Source organism: Sinocyclocheilus rhinocerous, unplaced genomic scaffold, assembly GCF_001515625.1.
Source record: "Sinocyclocheilus rhinocerous isolate Xijiao unplaced genomic scaffold, SAMN03320098_v1.1 scaffold1193, whole genome shotgun sequence".
Lineage (NCBI taxonomy): Eukaryota > Metazoa > Chordata > Actinopteri > Cypriniformes > Cyprinidae > Sinocyclocheilus > Sinocyclocheilus rhinocerous.
In genome coordinates this window covers 243,423-263,495 of record NW_015642181.1, presented here as the reverse complement: position 1 = coordinate 263,495, position 20,073 = coordinate 243,423, and the positions used below count along the sequence as shown (strand labels likewise).

General features: G+C 38.0%; 1 protein-coding gene across 1 annotated transcript in view; it reads left to right on the top strand.

The window, feature by feature from the left end:
* Positions 1-20,073, top strand: part of LOC107755698 (histone-lysine N-methyltransferase 2C-like) — a 170,251-nt gene that overhangs the window by 95,241 nt on the left and 54,937 nt on the right. Inside the window, exons 9-13 of the mRNA XM_016572585.1 lie at positions 127-241; positions 3,168-3,343; positions 5,480-5,643; positions 14,370-14,477; positions 14,596-15,422. Of these exons, the coding sequence (XP_016428071.1) occupies positions 127-241; positions 3,168-3,343; positions 5,480-5,643; positions 14,370-14,477; positions 14,596-15,422 (1,390 nt within the window). The remainder of the gene's footprint in view (positions 1-126; positions 242-3,167; positions 3,344-5,479; positions 5,644-14,369; positions 14,478-14,595; positions 15,423-20,073) is intronic.

Genomic DNA, 20,073 nt, shown 5'->3' with positions numbered 1-20,073 from the left:
GTCACTTAATCTGACACTTTTTCTTTGATGATGAACCAGCCAGGCTGATGGCCAGTCCCGCCCCTGCCTCTTAGGACTTCTGTAGTATCTTTCATCTTTTTTTTTCTCTCCCCGTCTGGTTTGTAGGAACCCAGGGGATGACAGCAAGATGCTGGTGTGTGACATGTGTGATAAAGGCTATCATACCTTCTGCCTGCAGCCCATCATGAACACAATACCCACCAACGGCTGGAGGTGCAAGGTAAGCTTGAATTTGTGACAGTGATGCTGGCCTGCTGTGAGTACAGTGACACAGTGCTTTCATTTCCACTTTGAGCCTGTAACGCACAACACACACACACACCTCTTTCTTTTTGGTGTGTTTTTGGTCTGTGGGATTGAAGAGTGTGTTGGTTTTCATCTCACCAGCATACTGTATATTCCCTCTGGAATAATGCTGGAGCTTGATTTAATCACCATGATGAATTCATTACCTCCAAAACACTTTAGTTTAATTATTCCTTATGTGCATGCTGTGCTAGGTTTTGATGCACTTCTCCTTAAAGACTGAGCTGCGTGAGTGAGTTGTGGAATAGATGTTCATCTTGACTATAGAAGTTTTGTATTTTTCCACATGTATTTTCTCCATAGGGATTTTAAACTGTGAACCAAACCAGTTTGCTCCCAGATGAATCGGAATGTAACAAACTTTGATTTGAATAAAAAAATATTTGACTGATGGTCTTAATTGAATCAGAGGGTGCAGTACATACTGTATATTCCCTCTGGAATAATGCTGGAGCTTGATTTAATCACCATGATGAATTCATTACCTCCAAAACACTTTAGTTTAATTATTCCTTATGTGCATGCTGTGCTAGGTTTTGATGCACTTCTCCTTAAAGACTGAGCTGCGTGAGTGAGTTGTGGAATAGATGTTCATCTTGACTATAGAAGTTTTGTATTTTTCCACATGTATTTTCTCCATAGGGATTTTAAACTGTGAACCAAACCAGTTCGCTCCCAGATGAATCGGAATATAACAAACTTTGATTTGAATCAAAAAATATTTGACTGATGATCTTAATTGAATCAGAGGGTGCAGTACAAAACTCTTAACTATAAGGCAAGACTGATAAGTGTAAAAAGCTCAATGCATTTTAAGTAATTCTGAAAATATTCAAGTTGTAAGAGGCCTGTAAGGAAACCGTCTCATACATAACATACACTTCTTACAATTTGAAAACCCACTTAAGATTGTCAAAGGCCCTGTGGAGTGTCCATTGAAGCAACAGATGGTCCATGAACAATACTTTCCTAAAATATGTTTGTAGTCAGATTGTTAATAGACCCCTAAATATCCTGCTTATGTGAAAGAATAGAAAAGCTGAACCAAATTACACACAGATCCCTCTCAGACTGCTCCCATCACTTTGTGGAGGTGGCCAAGAAGCCCCACCTGTCATCCAGGATTCAGCACATGAGTCTGTCCATCATCAGAGGCTTGGAAAGGCTTGGATTTCTTGCTAAGGGTCTGTGGGTGGTTATTAGAGCTGATACTTGCCCCTCTTCAGCAGGCTGAAATGCTGCTCTTGGTGAGCTTGAAGTGTCTTTTATTTATGTCTTTTTTTTAATTGACATGGAATTTTCTGGTGCTTTGCTCCTATTGAGTGCTGAAGCAGACTGATGAACATGATTTTGAGGATTTATAGAGGCGTAATTATGTTGGAGCTCAATCCAAATTGATTTAAGAGAGCCTGTAAAGTTAGTAGTTCGCAATTGTTGTTAGATTCAAGTGTCATTGTTCAGATGCGAATTGTTGTCAAATAACTCTAAACAATTTTTAACATCCGCTGGCATGAACATATATGTTGGCATGACTGCTTTACTTTATATGGATTAGTGTGAAAATACAGAGTGAGACATGTCCGAAACAAATCAAGATAAGGAAGAAATTATTATTATTTTTTTTTTTTTTTCAAGTTCTAAACGAAAGGAGAAAATAATCAAATGAGTTTAGTAAATGATACTGATGCCAAACTTTGGAACGGTAGTGTTTTTATATATAACCAATATATCTGTTTGAAAACCACTGGTGGATATATCGCCGATATTTGGTATTTTTTAATTATAATTAGGCTATTTATTTGTTAGGCTCTTTTTTGGCGGCTTTTGCAGTAACATTTATAGCATAATTATGAATTTGATCTTGAGGAGCATTGAATCATTAGATAGATTAGATAGCTTCGATATTTGACCACTGTTTATAATTATACGTGGTTACAGTGACAGTAATATTTACATTTTCTGTCAGGAATTCAAAATGAATCTGTAGTTATTGATAATTGGAATAGAATGACGAGACTCACACCTGTACATATTCAGTTGCTTTTACTCCCATTCATTTTTGATCACAGGGCTTTGCTACACAACATCCATCAGGGCTTTAAGTCCAAAAGGGAAATATTGATGTATTCACACATTTACTTCTTATCTTTAGATAAAATATTTTCTCTTTGTTTTCCATTAATTATGCAGTCTGATGCGAAGTGGCTTCAACCACTGTCTGCCTCTCTCTCTTACGGGATTGATGACTTGCAGAAACTCTGCAGATCCATCAATCAGTGTTATGTGATCATATTTCCCACCTTCCAGTGACGTAAACTTCTGTGTTCTGTCTCTGTATAACTATGATGAAACATGAAGCTAAGAAATATATGATTATGATAGTAAATGGTTTATATGTGTTTTTCATGCATTTGGGGGTATTTTTATAATAATAAAATGTGTTTACATGATAATAAACCACTGTAATTAAAAAAAAAAAACTACATATAATGCGTTTATGCATTATTATATACAAAATCCACAATACAATGTTTTATTGTAATACAAAGCAGAATCTCAAAACTCTTAATCTCATACTGTCATGTGTAGTTTTCAGTCTGAAATAGACATTCTGAAAATCCCTGCATGGATTAGGGCACCTGAACCAGTATCACATATCCCAGACGGTGTCTCTGTTGTCACACAAGTGGGAGCGCTGTCCGTTTATGATTTTATTGTTTGCACTGTCATGTTACAGCATTTTACTTGGCAGTGTTTTAAATATAATGAGTTTGCAGTCATCATTTTGTATAACCGTGCATTAGATGATGTTGCAGTAAGTTGTGTGTTGTGTTTTGCAGAACTGCCGAACGTGTGCTCAGTGTGGCATGAGGCCTAATGGCCAGTGGTCATCTAATGGTGTAATGTGTGAAGGATGTCAACAGCAGCGTGATTCAGCGCTGGTCTGCCTCATCTGTGGGCAGAATCAGGACTCTGGCCACCCTCTGGACAAACACTCTTGCTGCACTTGTAAGAGGTAGGAAATGACAATATCACACAGTCTCAAGTGACCTGTTGCTTTAATGAAACTGATTCTGCATAATAACAGTATGACACATATTTCCATTAAAATGTTATTTTATTAAGGAAATTCATTAAGTGTCATCCTTGTTGCAAGTGAAATTTGTGTGTATGTATTTTCCTTGCATTAATTTTTCTTAGTTTGTTCATAGTTTAAAGGAGTGACTGTCCATGTTGGTACCCAATTTGACAAGTTTCTACTACGTGACATTAATACTACTGCCATAGTATTATTACTACTACAGAGCTTGAAGATATAATCCCTGACATGTAAACGCTGCTATATGGGGAAGGGATGTTTCACATCATAGTTGTTTGTTGCTCATAGTACTATATTGTGTATTTTAGCATGTCTGTGTTGACCAACTAGAGCTATCTGTTTTATAACATTATTCGTACAAACCTGAATACTGACAATATAGTCTCAGGTGTTGTTATCCATTATTTGTGTGAAGACTCAGTCGGTGTTGATGAATAATAGCTGATTATTCTCTGCAGGCATCAAAGACTATGATTAACCAATAGACAAATTCAGAGAGGTCTGCATTAGGGATGCTCATTTCGGTTAAAGGGGTCATATGACGTTGTTAAAAAAACATTATTTTGTGATGTAAATAAGAGGTTAATTGTGCAGTAGTTTAGACCTTCATTAAATATAACGGAACTTGGTGAGATCGCGAAGAACAGAGATGAGTGACAGCTTTTTAATGATTATAAGGGGAAGCACTCTTTGTGCGCTTTCTAGGATATAACCCACTCAGAATTTGAATACATTCACTCACGGATTCACTCTCTGATAACCATTTATCCAATATTGCCTTTTGCCATTGTGTTTCCTTTATTACTTCAGTTAAGTGAAAGTAGAGCAGGTGCTTGCGCAGCGAAATGTCTGTAGGCACTTGTGGTTGCATGTATCGACACCCCCGTGACTTAGCAAATACGTATAGAATATTTTTCTTTAACAATGCAGTGAACTTTAAAAAAAAATACTGGAAAAAAAAAACTTTTAAACCTTTTAACTGATAGTATTAATCGGTCAAAATGTTGACTTTTAAACAGTCAATATGGGCATCCCTAGTCTGCATAGAACACTGTAATTGAACCGGCAGCTTTAGAGAGTGGTTCAATGATGTCTTTGTGAATGAAAAGATGCTCATATAATTTGTGTGGCAGATTGATTTGATTCTCTTGCTTTGAGAACTGACCATGGGTCAGTCATGTAATCGTGTGCCACATCATGTGTCATGAATGTGGATGGAGTCTTTACACAACAGCCAATCAGATTTGATCTGTCATGTATCGAGAGTTACAATTTGTGACTGACTTTATTAGTTCAAAGTTCATCGCATTTAACTATTGACTATTGTAGTTATGTTACGGTAACATAACTTGGGTGTTTTCCTTTGCATTTCCCACCCATTTTCCACCCTGTTGGCTTGCATATCATATGTGTTTCCATTAGCATCACCCTATGTTATTACACAGACAATGACAGTTTTCAGTCAGATTTCCCAAATACTCCCTCCATCTGCCATTGGTTGGGTTGGCTTGCATATCATATGTGTTTCCATTAGCATCACCCTATGTTATTACACAGACAATGACAGTTTTCAGTCAGATTTGACAGTTTTCTCCCTCCATCTGCCATTGGTTGACCAAATAGATAGTCCAGCCTCAAAGTCACAGCATTGGTCGAACCAGAAATGTAGACTGTGGTGGGACAGATTAGATTGTGTCCGGAGTCTAGGGTATTAATGGAAAACACTGCAGTGCTAATGGCGTAAGGCATTTAAACAGAAACTGATTTCTGTAGTGAACGATGTCTGTGTACAAAATGTACACATGTGGATGCAAGAACTATAGCTCAAATAACACATTTTTATTTAACAAAACCTTGTGCTACACGTTTCTGCTTTAGGTGCTGTACATAGAGCTTTAATATGTATTAACACTGGAAATTCCTCTATTGTTCAGGTTAACAATTAGTATCAGCGTAAATAAAACAATGTTGGGTTTAGGTAAAAGCTGTTACCTTGATTTGGTGCATTGATGGTTGTCACAGATGGTTGTTTATTGTGTGTTTCTCTATCAGATGGGTTCATGTGGACTGTGACAGGCAGGAGGGTGCTGACCCTGACACCCAGATGCAGGATGGGTACACCTGTAGAGGGTGTAAGCACGTGGAGGAGGAGAACAGGCACAATCAGCCTGTCAGCAGCCAGGAGGCTTCGTTCACTGACCCAGAGGCAGCCGAGGGTGAGTACACGTCTCTCAGCACTTGATACACTTCTGATGGGTTTGTTATCCATGCAGTTGGCAGTATTGTAGAGTTCTGGAGGCTGGACATACTGCTCCACAACAAAGACCCTGTTTACACCTGCATCTGTGTCCGGTCATCCAATCAAAGGTGGTCAGCTGGGACAGATTGCAGTTTACACCTGGCATTAACCTGCATATCAAATTCATCTCCTGTCACCACTTGTTATCAGATACTTACAGTATTGATATAGCACAAAAAGTATTTAAATAAACTGAAGCTTTTATCTCAATCAAATTACTGTTTACACAACAGATAATATGTGGTTATATATGTTTTTGACTACCTTCAAATTTATATGATTTATCGGATCACGTTTGGACCTGTATTTAGTGCTAACCACTTGATCATAACAGTCAACATCATTTTAGTACACAATTAAACATGTCTATACACATGTATAATAAAAATATTTTGTATTTGGCCTTCTTTCTTTCTTTCTTTCTTTCTTAACCAGTCATGTGATGAAAAATTAATTCAGCAAAAGTGTAGATTATTTTTTTTCTTTATTCTTCCTTTTTTATTATTATTATTATCATATATTTTAATTTATTTTACAAATTACAAGTCAGTTCTACCATGGAATAAGTATATTAAAGTTAAATGTTTAAAAAATCTACTCTCCATGTTTTTAGCTTATACTATTTTCCTGCTATGTTGGGGTTTATTTTTGCTGTTTAATTTGTCGACTGCTGTTCTGTGAGTGTTGTTGGTCAGTTGTAAGGTGCTGTAGGCCAGTTCTTGTGATGTTAAGCACTCTTCATGACTGTTACAGAGGGTGTTGCATTGAGTGTGGCAAAGATGTAATGCTTGAGCCTCTCTGCTGTTACTGATTGTAATTACAGTGTGTTTGTCAGTTCAGCCAGAGACCTGAGCGTGTGAGCAGGTTGAGAAACGCCACCACCACATCTTAATACATCTTTCATAATATGCCCTAAATGAGCATTTGCATTTTTTAGTGTCATGTAGGGACCACATTCTCCCTCCCTAAAACAATGTGAAGTCAGCATGAAATGAAAATGGCCTCGTTTACAGTTTACATTTTATTCAAAGGGGGAAAAGTGCTTGTCATTGTAATCTTGACTGTCCACCAATCCACTTATTTTGTCAATTCACTTTTTCTTATTCTTTTTTACCTGGCAATAAATCACATTACAGAAGTAAAATGGCTTGCAGATGCCATTTCATGTTGACTTTATGGCCAGTTTTTGAGTCCACCACGGAGAATTGGGTAAGACATTTTTATTAGATTTTTTGTTGCACACTACAAATCTCTCTAAAAACTGTAACCAAAGAAAGAAAATAAATCACCTACCAGCTTCCTGTGCTCAGAGACCCAGCTGGTGACCTATCATCAAGACCCTGGAAGCTAAAAGCAAATCTTATTTTCCTTGGGCCCTTTATTAGGAATTGTAATGAGAATGAACCAGGGCTTAAAGTTCTCCGGCACCGTGCCGGATCTCCGGCATGCTGCGTTTGGCTGCGGGAAAAAAAGATAATCGTCCTACATTTAAAAACTCCTACATTTAAAAACACTTGTTGATATCACGTTCGAGTTCATGAGTGCGCCTACCAATGTATGAGAGGAACACAGCTTTCACTCTCAACAAAACTAACATTACTAGCCAATCAGAAGTAGGGTTGGGTACCGAAACCCGGTACCAATATGGAGGCATCGTTTAGGCACCGGAACCGTTTTAAAAGTATCGATTTGGCACCGGTATCGAAAAAAGCCCAAACGATACCCAACCCTAATCAGAAGTTTTTGCTCTTATAAACACGAGACGCGCATAATAGTATCCAATTACAGAGGCGCAGCTGATGAATGGAAAAGAAGCCTGGGTCTCGAGCGTGACACATTGAAAAAGTTGTGAGGCGCAATGGTCAAAGATTTCCATCTAGCGTCATATTTAGATTAGTTAAAACATATAATAAGGAAAGCGATAACTTTGCCATAGTATCCTTTCAAATGTTAAAGTTGCCCCAGTCATTGCATTCTTTGCATGTGCTGCATGTTACATGTGTTTGCACCATATTGTAAGGATAACTTTCTTGGTATTGCTGTTTCAAATATCCCACCATAATCTGTAGTCTGAGCCTGTCAAGGGCTAATGGCAATGGCAGATACGTTACTAGTTAGTTTCAAGGAAATACATTTTCAAATAATGTTCTTTTTTTTTGTTTGCCAAATAACCCTGTGTATGTGTCCGCCTCCGCAACCCCCAACCCCCGGAAAAAAGTTCAGGCTCAGGATTTTTTTATGCTTTAACCCCTGATGAACTCTTCCTGTAGCCTGATGGCTAAGAAATGAATTTCTCATGTGCCTTTGCAGTGGTTACAACTGCAGCTTATTACCAATGATTTTTTTCTGCCTGTGGTGGGGAGTTGATATATGTTGGCAGAAAAGGATACAATAAGACCCGGCTGTAAGGGCTCTTTGTAAAGCCAGTCATGCCAGCAGCAATGCACTGGGCCACTGCCAGCAGCTAGAGGAAGCAATCATCCCATTGTTGGGCCCCCAAGAGAGACAGCTCTAATCAAGACAGAGACGCCCACCTGTTAACCAACCCTACCACACCCCCACTTCCTGATAAACACACACTAAGTGCACACATGCACACGTTCATACTAGGGTTGTCACAACACCAGAATTTTCACAGCTTAGCGTTACTAGTGAAATTTCACAACTTCTTTCACCTGTTCCTGGAGACTATAATTATTATAGTATGCATAACAGGTACATACTAATATTTTTTTTGTCTCTGCTGGCTTGAATATATTGGCTTGACTATTGAGACAAAACTTAAATACCGGATATAAGTTAATGTAAAGTTAATGTAGTAGTGTTCTTTTTCTTTTCTTTTTCAACAAGTAGTTAATTGGTTCTGTGTTAACTACAGTTGTAGATCATAGTTTACTCTAGTTTTTAATGCAATTAATGCACCCGCCCTGCTCTAAGACATATGTATGTCATCTTACATTTCATAAGGTGTTTTTAGACTTGTGCCAAATAACACAAGTGCAAATGTGATATTGATTTTATACAACAGTTCAATAAATAAAAACGTAATATTGTTATATTTTAGACACAGTGTTGTCTGTTTTTGCTCAATTTTGCCAATGCAAATATTACCTATTAAAGCCACAGCAGAACTGTTGTGCGTCTCCATGCAATGCATACTTTCTGAATGAATCCGTGTTTTAAATGAAGAATGAATCAATGATTCAATAGCCCATTCATAAAGAGAGCCATTTACTTCATTCTTGAATGAATCAGCCAGTTGAACTAATCAAATGAATTAATGAACTCAGTGGCATGCTCATTAAGACATTTACCGCCACCTACTGGCAGTTTTAGTTAGAGTATCATTTCATCAAAAAAAATAATAACAATAATTTTATATTTCCATATTAATAAAAAAAATCTGGAAAAAATCCATATTAATAATAATAAAAAAACTAATTAAAGGGATAGTTCACCCAAAAATTAAAAAGAAAAAAATATATATTTCTTTCTAAAGCTAAGTTTTGTCATTTCTGTTTGATGCTTTTTTCATTTAACACAATAATGAATTTAAGTTATCTTTTAGGGGTGATTTCTCAGCCAAATGTATGTGCGATCAGTGCATAAAATCAGTGCGTCAATGTGTAAAAGAAAATTTGCAGAGGGGCTGCAAGCATGCGTATTCACTCTATGACAGTTGGTAGCACTTAAAAAGCAATTAAAAAGCTGAAATACAGCGGTTACTCCGTTACAATTGTAAATAAAACAGTGCTGCACAACTTTCTTGTCACAGAGAAGTCAAACAGTATTTCCATGATTTCAAACAAATATTCAGAATTGTATGTTCTCTGTGGTGTATGTTTTCAAACACCACCAGGTTTATTTGCAGTGCAATGGAGAAGAGGTTTGAACACCTCTCCGTGCAAAAAATCTGTTGCATTGGCGACATGCAAATGTTTGTGTCAGTCTGAACAGATGCATTAACAGCCGTTCATTCAAATGAAAATTTTATCAGCAAATTTGTGCACTTTTCTTTGTGTGAACAGGACATATGTCAGATTTTGTTGATGTTAATGTTATTTAAATGTGAGTTTGGCAACCATTTATTGAACATTTTCCCCATTAAAGTAGATAGTCTTGCCATTTAGTCTTGCATGCTTAATGCTTACCATTCACATAGCCCTGCATGTGCTGCGGGTGTCTGAAAAGGAGTTCATTTGGAGTGTTCATATACAAACTCAAATTCTTGTGAAGAAAATTTAAATAAATAATCCAGTGTTGCCCAGAGGCGAATGGGTCATTCATGACAATTCAAAATGCATGAAGGTGACAATGGGAATATGCATACTTTTACTTCTGACAGTCTCAGCGCTGGACTTGCCAGAAACTGCAAGTCCAATGATTAATGATGCTTCACTTCATGTCTTAATCTATTCACGTGTGGTAAACATTGACCCATCGACTAATTGGGTACTTTTGTGGATGACTGGTTGACTATTAAAAAGGGGTAATCTTGTAGGCCCTAGTGTTGTTTTGGCATTAAAGTAAAAGTAATTTTGACATCTTTAGTACATTTATAGGTAGGTAATTATAGAAGCTCTTTGGTCTTATGGCCACATGTTAGAGGGAGGGGGTATTTTCCCAACGGTGCAGTAAAATGACTCCTCCACCAATCTAAAGGTTTTTTGTTGCCATGGATGCGTGATGCAATCGGTGATTCATCCTGACATGGCTGAAAAGAACCACAGTCACTCTTACTCACATGACCCAGTGCACAAACAACACAATCACCTGAGCTGGTGCACAGATTGCTGATTGTAGCTGCTGCATAGCTGCTTTGAGATCTGCTTCTGTCATGATGTTATGAAGTGTTAATCTGTTAGGCTGGAGGCTAGAGCCTGTCTGATGTCATACCCACACTGGGAATAGTAAATCCTTTATGTTCATCTGCTTTGCTCCCAGGCAGTGTGCAACGCTGCCAGTTGACACTGTCAGGTGAGTATTGATGAGTGAAGTCAGTGCGAGGGCTTATGGGAGTTTGCAAACCCTGAGGCGCACCCGATCAGCAATAATAGATGTTTGAAACCCAGCATCAGTGTGCAGAATCAGCCAGAGAGCATACTTGCTCTGCTCTCTGGAGTAGGAATGTGTCAGTATCTTGTTTTGAGCTCCTCTTCTTCCTTGTCTGTCCAGTCGGACTGCAGTCATTGCACATCAATGCCTCGTGACCTCAGCGGCCTTTCCTCTTGTTTGAACTCTAGATGTCCACTGAGGTACCCCGAGGCCTCTTTACATGCTGCCTCTACTGGGCAGCTCAACTATTCTTGAACTCTTGTCTTCTCCCAGTGGCAAAACGGAACAGAAAAGCCTTTAAACACTGCTTTTATATGTTGTTTTAAGGTTGTCACACTATTCAAAAAATGGAATATCGATATCATGTTATTATAACATATATGATAATATTGTAAATAATCCAACTCCTGTAACTATCTGGATGACAGTCCAATGTAGTAAGTGGCAGTAGTGCACCTCAACGCTGGTTGACACCTGTCATAAAATGGATAAAAAAGAAGACAATGACGATGCAGTGTGCAGCTACTACTGCTGTACAAAATCATGTCTGAGATAAAGTGACAGATGAAGGTATGACACACTACCTGCACCTGAGAAATATTAGCTCGCCAATGTGGGAGCTTTTTGGATTCTGTAAAAAAAGATGATGGGTTAGACACCCCAGTCTGCAGGAAGGGCTGACATTTTCTCTCCTCCACCCTCCGTATTTTAAGTGTGAGAAAAATGATAAAACACAAAAATATACCAAATTAAAGATTAATTTAACTTATAACGTTATTTATTTATGTGAATATTGTAATAATATTATCATCTTACCAGTGAACACAGTTAATACATTTATATAATTCAACAGTACAACTGTTTGATTTAAGACAAGCACACCAGTTCTATCGTTCCTGCTTATTTGTAGATCATCAAACCCATCATTTTAACTATTAAATTTTAGTGCGTAAATGATCCTGCATATTTGTGCTGTACGTACTGTGTATAGTACAGGGGTTCTCAATTCTGGCCATCGAGGTCCACTTTCCTGCAGAGTTTAGCTCCAACCTTGTTCAGGTGTGTTTGAATAGGGTTGGAACTAAACTCTTCAGGAAAGTTGGCCTCGAGGGCCAGAGTTGATAAGTCCAGACACATCAAATCGTGTGGCTTATTGAGGAAAAGTCATTTCAGGTGTGCAATTTTCTAAGTGATTGGACTTATGTCACAGAAACACCCTATCACAATTATCAAGCTCAACATATCTGATGTCCTTCATATTTTTAAGTATTTTAACTGCATGAGACACAAGGGGATGTATTTATGCAGGTATGTAGATTGTTAGGTGTAAGTTGTGTAGTCTGGGGGAGGAGAAGACATTCTCTAGACCAGTGGTCACCAACCTTTTTAGGCCCAAGATCCCTGACCTCGGCCTTTATGAAAGACGAGATCTACCTACTGAAACTACTGGGACAGTGATAAAGATCTACCAGTCGATCGCGATCGACGGGTTGGCGACCACTGCTCTAGACTGTGACTTGTCCGCCTGGGTTAAAAATAGCTAGGAGCTCTAAACCAATGAGGCTTTCATCTTCCCTGTGCTGCTAGTGGATTGTAAGTGTGGAGACGTTATCAGGACACCGCAACCAACCTCACTTCTCTTTAGCAGTCTGAATGATGGCTGCTCTGTCCTGAGTCTTTGATGGCTCTACACTGTTTTTTACACCCCAGATTAGATTCAGATTAAGGGTTTACATTGCCAACGCAAGGTGGTCATACAAAATAGGATTTTCTTGCTGGTAGTTTGATATGCTATGTAATAAAATACTGTATCATTCACTTTAAACTTCTTCCCAGGCAATTAATTCAAAAACTAAACTACAAAAATTATTCAGAAATGGTCATGTCTGTGACATAATAATAATAATAATTTATACATTTAGCAGACGCTTTTATCCAAAGCGACTTACAGTGCATTCAGGCTATACATTTTTTTACAAGTATGTGTGTTCCCTGGGAATCGAACCCACAACCTTTTGCACTGCTAACGCAATGCTCTACCACTGAGCCATAGGAACATATTATTACATTATTTATATAGGTCTTCTCATCAGCTAAGCAACAGTGTCCCATGATCTGTTTTTTTTTTTTCTGTTGTTGTTGGAATCCACTAAATACATCAAAAAACAAAACATAGTTATGGTTTTGTTTTAGTGGGTTCTCATTCATTCAACCTACAGCTTATCAATTTTGTTCGTTGTTGTGGGAATGTATATTTTGATGTTTGAAATCCTGCCATGTAGAGCACTGTTTGTTTTTTGCTCTTACAGTTATTCTGGATTCTTGTGTATGAGTGATTAATGAAGAGTGCAGAGCATGGCTCGTGTTTGTTTATTCATTTATGTGTGCCCTGTAAGAGACAATCTCAGCAGTGTCTTACAAGAGCAGGGCTCATAAATATGTTGTCATGGTGATGACTGGCACGATGGGCTGCAGTGGCAGCTGAAGTATTCCTGTTCCCTGTTCAGAGTGAGGGAAGCGTAAATGTATGGTAGAGGAGGGGGAAAATAGAGCACTGTTGAATTCGATATGTAAGATAGATATAGAAAATGCAGATTATTAATAGTAGAAAATAAGATGTCTTTTTTTTTTAGTTGCTCTTTTAATTCTCTGAGCAATCACACTATTTTGATTGCCACCGAATGATAAATTATGCATTTAGTTGTGATTTAGGATTGAAAAATGGTTGTTCTAATCATTTGCATCTCATCTGATTGATGGTGTGAGTGGTCACTTTTTGAATATACTGTAACTAATTTTCATGTTCTGTCTGAACATTTGTCCAGATGCCTGATTTTTGTTGTGATGAAGTTGTTGAATGAACCTCCGGATATGAATGGTATCTAAATGGTTTCTGGTTTGATCTCTGTAAAGGGCAGTAAGGGCAGGACATAACCAATCATTGTTGTGCCCTTTGACTAATACACTAAACCCCAGGTTGCATCAGGACAGTTGAACATGTAATAAGTTAGCAGTGCTGCTCTGTGGCATAAGTCACATAAAAGTAGGGGGTCCAACCCGGTACTAGCAAGCTGTACCTAATAAAGTGGCCAGTGAGTGTATATATATATGCATGGAGATAAAGATTCTAGGCTAAGTGCTGTTTCATTATTTCGAGGAGTTTACCAACTGGTGGTCAAGTGTTCTGTGTGTCAGATTTTTTGGTGCATGTTGTGATGCAGTTTGAGCAAAGATAATTGGAGTTCTGACAACCAAACACAAGCAATTTATTTTAATTCAGGAAGTCAATGACAATAGTATCCAAGATAAAGACAATTTTCAACAAAAAATAATAATGTTTTCCTTACGCCTTGAATACATGTGAATGTACACATTGTTAATTTTTTCAAAGAAAATATTATTAAAATAGTATATATATATATATATATATATATCATGTTACTTTAAGTATAAATTGCCTTTATAAAGTATTTTTGAATAAATGGAAAAAAATGAATGTCATTTCATTGATCCTTGTAGATGTTCAGAATAGTAAATAGTTAGTCAGTTGTTTCCTTGTGCAACTCAACATTTCTCTTTCCTATCCAGATGTCTTCATGGCAGTTGAGGAAGTAAATGAGGCTGAGGAGGAAGTGGTGTTGGAGCCAGAGGCCAGTACTAGTCCACTTCCTACAGTGCCAGAAGAGTTCCTGTCATGTAAGTTTTTCTTTTAGTCAGATAATCTTGTCCATAACGTGTGCATAATGATTTGTAGTAATGTGTTTTTTTAGCCACAAACGCCTTAGAAGTTTTTTTTTTGTTTTTTTTGGCACAGCTGCTGAACCTGCCCAGGAGATCCAGGTTACTGTTACTCTGACAGAGGGTTCCGAGCCTCCTCCATGCGCCTCCACTTTAGTGGGTGTACCCTCCCTCTCCTTTCAGGCCTCTTCCACAAATGAAGACCATAACCAGGAGCACAGTTTCATTGGTGCTTTGGAAATGGGGAAGGAAACGGAGGATAAACTGTCTGATACTACAGAGGATGAACCTGAAGCGGACGTTTCAAAAGCTCTTCCTGCTTTGCCTACCAAAGAAACTTCCCCCAAACACTCTCGAGCACAAGAGGAAGAACCCATGGATGCCTGTCCCTCAGACCCCTCCAGTATGAAGGATAAAAGGATGATGAATGTCCCAGAAGCCCAGAGTGTTGTTGAGGAAGTTGAGCAGGGACAGAAGCAAGACAAACAACAGCACGGAGAGAAGGTGGCAGATCCTGAGGTCACTTGTATTTTACCTGAGCCGGATAGTGTCCCACTGGTTGCAGAGTGCAGTCCTACTGTGGAAATGGACACTACACCTGTCTACACCGACCACAGTTTCTCCAGTTTCAGCTCTCCCATTGAGGATAAGAGCCTCATCTTGAAGCATTCCCCAGGACTGTCCTCCGAGGGCTCAACCAAGTTGACCCAGTCCCCATTTTCCACTGAAGCCTCGCCGAGGGAGACATCTCAAAACCAGACACCTACCCATGGCCTGAATTCATCTGGATACAGCCCCAGTGTTTTCAACACCAACTTCTTTCCCCTTACGCCCAAGATAGGTATGGGGAAGCCAACCATCTCAAAGAGGAAGTTCTCTCCAGGAAGGCCAAGGGTAAAGCAGGTAAAACTCTTGGTTTTTGGCCTTCCTTTCTTGCTGCTTGGCTCCTGGTTTTCCCTCTATCTCTTTAGGACACTGATTCTGTCTGTGATCCACAGTTTTTAGCCACACAGTAATTACTCCTTTGCTCTCCTTGTTTCTTCGTCACATTGATTAGTGCCAGAGCGTAGCGTGTATTAATTAACATGGAAAGGCTCTTACTGTGCTCTCTCTGGCTCAGTCTCTGCTTCACTTGCTCATTCTTTTTCCCGCTCTCTCTCCTGCCTCCAAGTCCCCCCATTCCCCCCACTGCCCTTCTCAAATACATCACTCACAGTATCCCGGGAGAGAGGGGGCTGGGAGTTGGCTCCAGAGCCAGGGGTTTATGCTAGTGGAACATAAAGGAGTCTTTTTGGAGGTGTGTAATTCGGATAACTGCTCACTGAGCTGGAAAGCACAGCACAAACCCATTTCCCCTTTGAGCTCTGGAGCAGGGAGGATGCTGAAAACTCCTTTTTAGGGCCTTCTAACTTGTCATAAGTCTAAATTAATCCTGGCATTGCGGTGTCTTTGTGCCCAGTAGAGTAAACTTCAAAGTACAATTAATCTAAGCATTCTTTGAAACAAAGATTAGTGTGTTCTTTCCTGTCTCACTGGTGCTCACCTTGGCATCTCAGTTTGGGAATTCTTTCATCATCATTGATCTGATTGGCAGATCATACCGCAGCTCCCAGCAGGGCTTATGCCCGATTTATAGTCTATGTGAATATGCAAATGCAGGTATGTAGAGCCAAGCTATTGTACATAAGAGTTAGTCCTTATGTACATGAGAATTATGTCATCAGTTACTTACCCTCATGTCGTTCCAAACCCTTAAAACTTTCGTTCATCTTCTAAACACAAATAAATATACTTTTAATAAAAGATTAATTTTTTAATGAAGAAGGATTTCTCTCCCTCTATATGAAAATCCATGCAACCACAACTTTGATGTCTCAAAGTGTTCATAAAGACATAGAATTTAAGCAGTTTACTCCAAGTTCTTCTATCTCTTTATGTGATGAGCAGATTCAGTTTAGGCACTTTGACACACATTCATAGACCATGCCAAATATGGTAAACGGAATATCAGTCATGCTTGCTTGACCGTTTTTTTCTCGCATCTTCATTTGTTGTGGCTGAAACTAGTATGTTTGTGTTCCCGCAAGAACCAATGAGGTTTGTTTCTCATACGTCTTGCTAGTTTGAGTTTTCATGTTTACCATGTTTGAGCTCTATTTATTTGTTGTTCTGTGTATATAGTATGCTAACGAAAGCCTAAATTAAAGGGTTAGTTCACCCAAAAATGAAAATTCTGTCATTAATTACTCACCCTCATGTCATTCTAAACCCGTAAGACCTCCGTTCATCTACGGAACACAAATTAAGATATTTTTGATGAATTTTGAGAGCTCTCTGACCCTCCCATAGACAGCAATGTAATTACCACGATCAAGGTCCAAAAATAACAACTTTATTCAACAATTTGTCTCATTGATTTCGTTCAAATCAAAGCGTAAACAACGTAGAAAACGTATCCGTGTGACGCAGCTGACACCGAATAGCATACACTGTTTACATTCAGTGGATACTCTCCAAAATGTCACCAGGGTCGAATTGTTGAATAAAGTCATTATTTTTGTTTTCTTTGAGTACAAAAGGTATTCTCGTAGCTTCGTAAAATTACAGTTGAACCCCTGAAGTCACATGGATTATTTTACCGATCTCCTTGCTACGCTTCTGGACCTTGAACGTGGTAATTACATTGCTGTCTATGGGAGGGTCAGAGAGCTCTCAGAATTCATCAAAAATATTTTAATTTGTGTTCCAAAGACGAATTGAGGTCTTACGGGTTTAGAGCGACATGAGGGTAAGTAATCAATGACAGAATTTTTGGGTGAACTAACCCGACTACTTTAATGATGTCCTTACTACGCTTCTGGACCTTGAACGTGGTAATTACATTGCTGTCTATGGGAGGGTCAGAGAGCTCTCAGAATTCATCAAAAATATCTTAATTTGTGTTCCAAAGACGAATTGAGGTCTTACGGGTTTAGAGCGACATGAGGGTAAGTAATCAATGACAGAATTTTTGGGTGAACTAACCCTTTAAATCCGTTTTTCATATAAATAGATTGTCTCTTTAAAAAAGGGAGAGAAATAGGAGAAAAAAAAGGAGGTAAAAAAACAAGGTCAGTATACATAAAGAAATACAAAATATAGTGCTAAAGTTAACAAAGAAACTTCACCAGCATAACAAGCTAATCTTTAGCAATTAGTTACTGTAGTAAACAATGACCTCATGTCAAAGTGTAAACGCACTTTCCGATGGTCTGTTTTACAAAGCAATACAAATAAAAGAACAGATTTTCTGAACAGACCAACAGAAAATGCAATTTGGCTATTTGGAGGAGATGAGTGGAATGTGAAGTAAAGCAGCAACATATTCAAATGGAAGCAACAAGAAGAATAAAGCTCAACTGAATGGAGACTCTTTAAAAAAAAAAAAAGTGTATTAAACCACTTGATCCATATGGATATTAAAAATATCTTATGTTATATTGTGTTTCCCAAAGATGAGCGAAAGTCTTGTCAGTTAGGAACAACATGATGGTTAGTAAATGATGACCAAATTTTTATTTTTGGGTAAACTATCCCTTTAAAGGTGTTGTAAGCAAGCTGTTTTTCTAACTTTCATCATTTTGCTAACCTACACTACACATCCTGTCTTTAAAACACAGCCCTCCGAAAGTATGTCAGTAAACTCAGTGTCAGCAAGACCTAATGATTCACATGCAGAGAGCGTTTCTGATTAGCTAGTTCTCAGATTGGCTAAAACTGATTCTCTTTTTGCTCTTTATACAATCTAGGTTTGTAACAAAGACTAATATAGAAGAAGAGTGTATGTGTGTGTATATACTGTATATATATATATATATACATATACATATATATGTATGTATGTATAAGTATATACAGGTATGTTAGTTTCTATGGCTCTGGTTGTTTTTCTCTCTGGAGTGTGCACCATCTGGACACAGTGTAATTTGAAGGGTGGGCAGCTCTCATTGGCTCGAACTGAGATTTCCGGTTTGGTGTATAAGTGCGTTCATGAGTATGTGCACGCCCCTGTGTTATCGTGTGTGTGCGTATGAGAGAGAAATAGATTTTGTTTTGCTGTGCAAATGAAGTAACTCCCGCTGACTCTCTTCAGAGACGATCAGGCATGCTTTACGCTCTAAATTTTGTAGAAGTTTCAGAGTCTTATAGGGATTAGCTTGAGTTTTCATTTGGATACATGTATCTCTTGTTAAAGTGTCTCTTGGATGCCTACCCAATAAGCTAAAAGTGTTCACCTCTCCATTTATTTTACATTTGTACCATATGTGTCCCTTTTGAAAGCCTCAGAGCTGGAAATTCAATACAAAGACATGCTTCTTCCTCAACATACTCTTACCGAACTAACATTGCATGGCTGTCAATAAGCAATCACCAATATCAACACAATGATTTTTTTTTTTACTTTGTCAGATTTTATTATTTTATTTATTTATTTTTGATGTCTTTATTCACAGGCATGTTGGCATGATGATATATTTGTTTGTTTCTCAGTTGCCTCCCTCCACTCATTCTTTAACTCATGTTTCAGGAGATCTATTCTTTTCCTTTCTTTCTTTTTAATCCTTGATAACAATTCTTGGGTCTTGTGCCTAGGGAATGGTCATTTGTTTCATTAAGTACTTTTGTTTTATTAGGAAGCAATGTTCTGAGTTCAATACAAGTTGTGCCCAATTCACATCAAGAATTTGTTGATTACCACAGAAAATAATGTTAGATAAAAAATTGTGATGGAAATGGTATGCAGTGTCTACGTTGCCCAGTTTTTTTTTTAAAGCTAAAAAAGTTCATATTTAGATTTTTGCAATAATGTGGGACAATATTATTGTGTCTGGTAATCAACAGCATATCACATAGACATTAAGTTGGATTGGAGCTCAGACATTCATTTAAAGTAGTAGTTTGGGACAAAATGATACATGACAGAAAGAAAAAAAAGACAACCAACCCGTGGCTGTTATTTATTATTTATAATTTAGAAATAATTTTCATTTTGTAAAACAAAAATAAAAGGCCTTGCGGTGATTGTGTTATGCATTGTAATTATACTGACTAACCCTCATTAGCTCGTTAAACAGGCTAAATGCTCCACATGACGCTTTGTGCTTTATGAAATTCTCTGTTTATCTCAAAGAGCTGCTTGTTGTCATGCTGACACGACCACGCTTGTTTTGTACAAACAAATAAACTAGGTTGTTTCCATGGAGGTGTAATGATGCTTTAGAATGAGGATCCTCGTGTTTTTTCTTTGTAATGTAAGGTTTGTAAGGTAATTTAGCAGACTTCCCTACAAATTGAAACTCACTCAAAGCAAATACTAACAACTGCTTTTCTTAAGACACAAAAAAATAATTACGTAATGTCACTGTCATGTTTCAGGAATTTGTCCCAAACTTAATATTTCACTGTATTGGCTTGATATGATGCATTTGTGTAGAAGTATTGCATTCATTTGACATGCTGTGTTCTTGTTGCTGGCTTTCACATTTATTTTGCTGCATTTTGTCACCCCTCATCA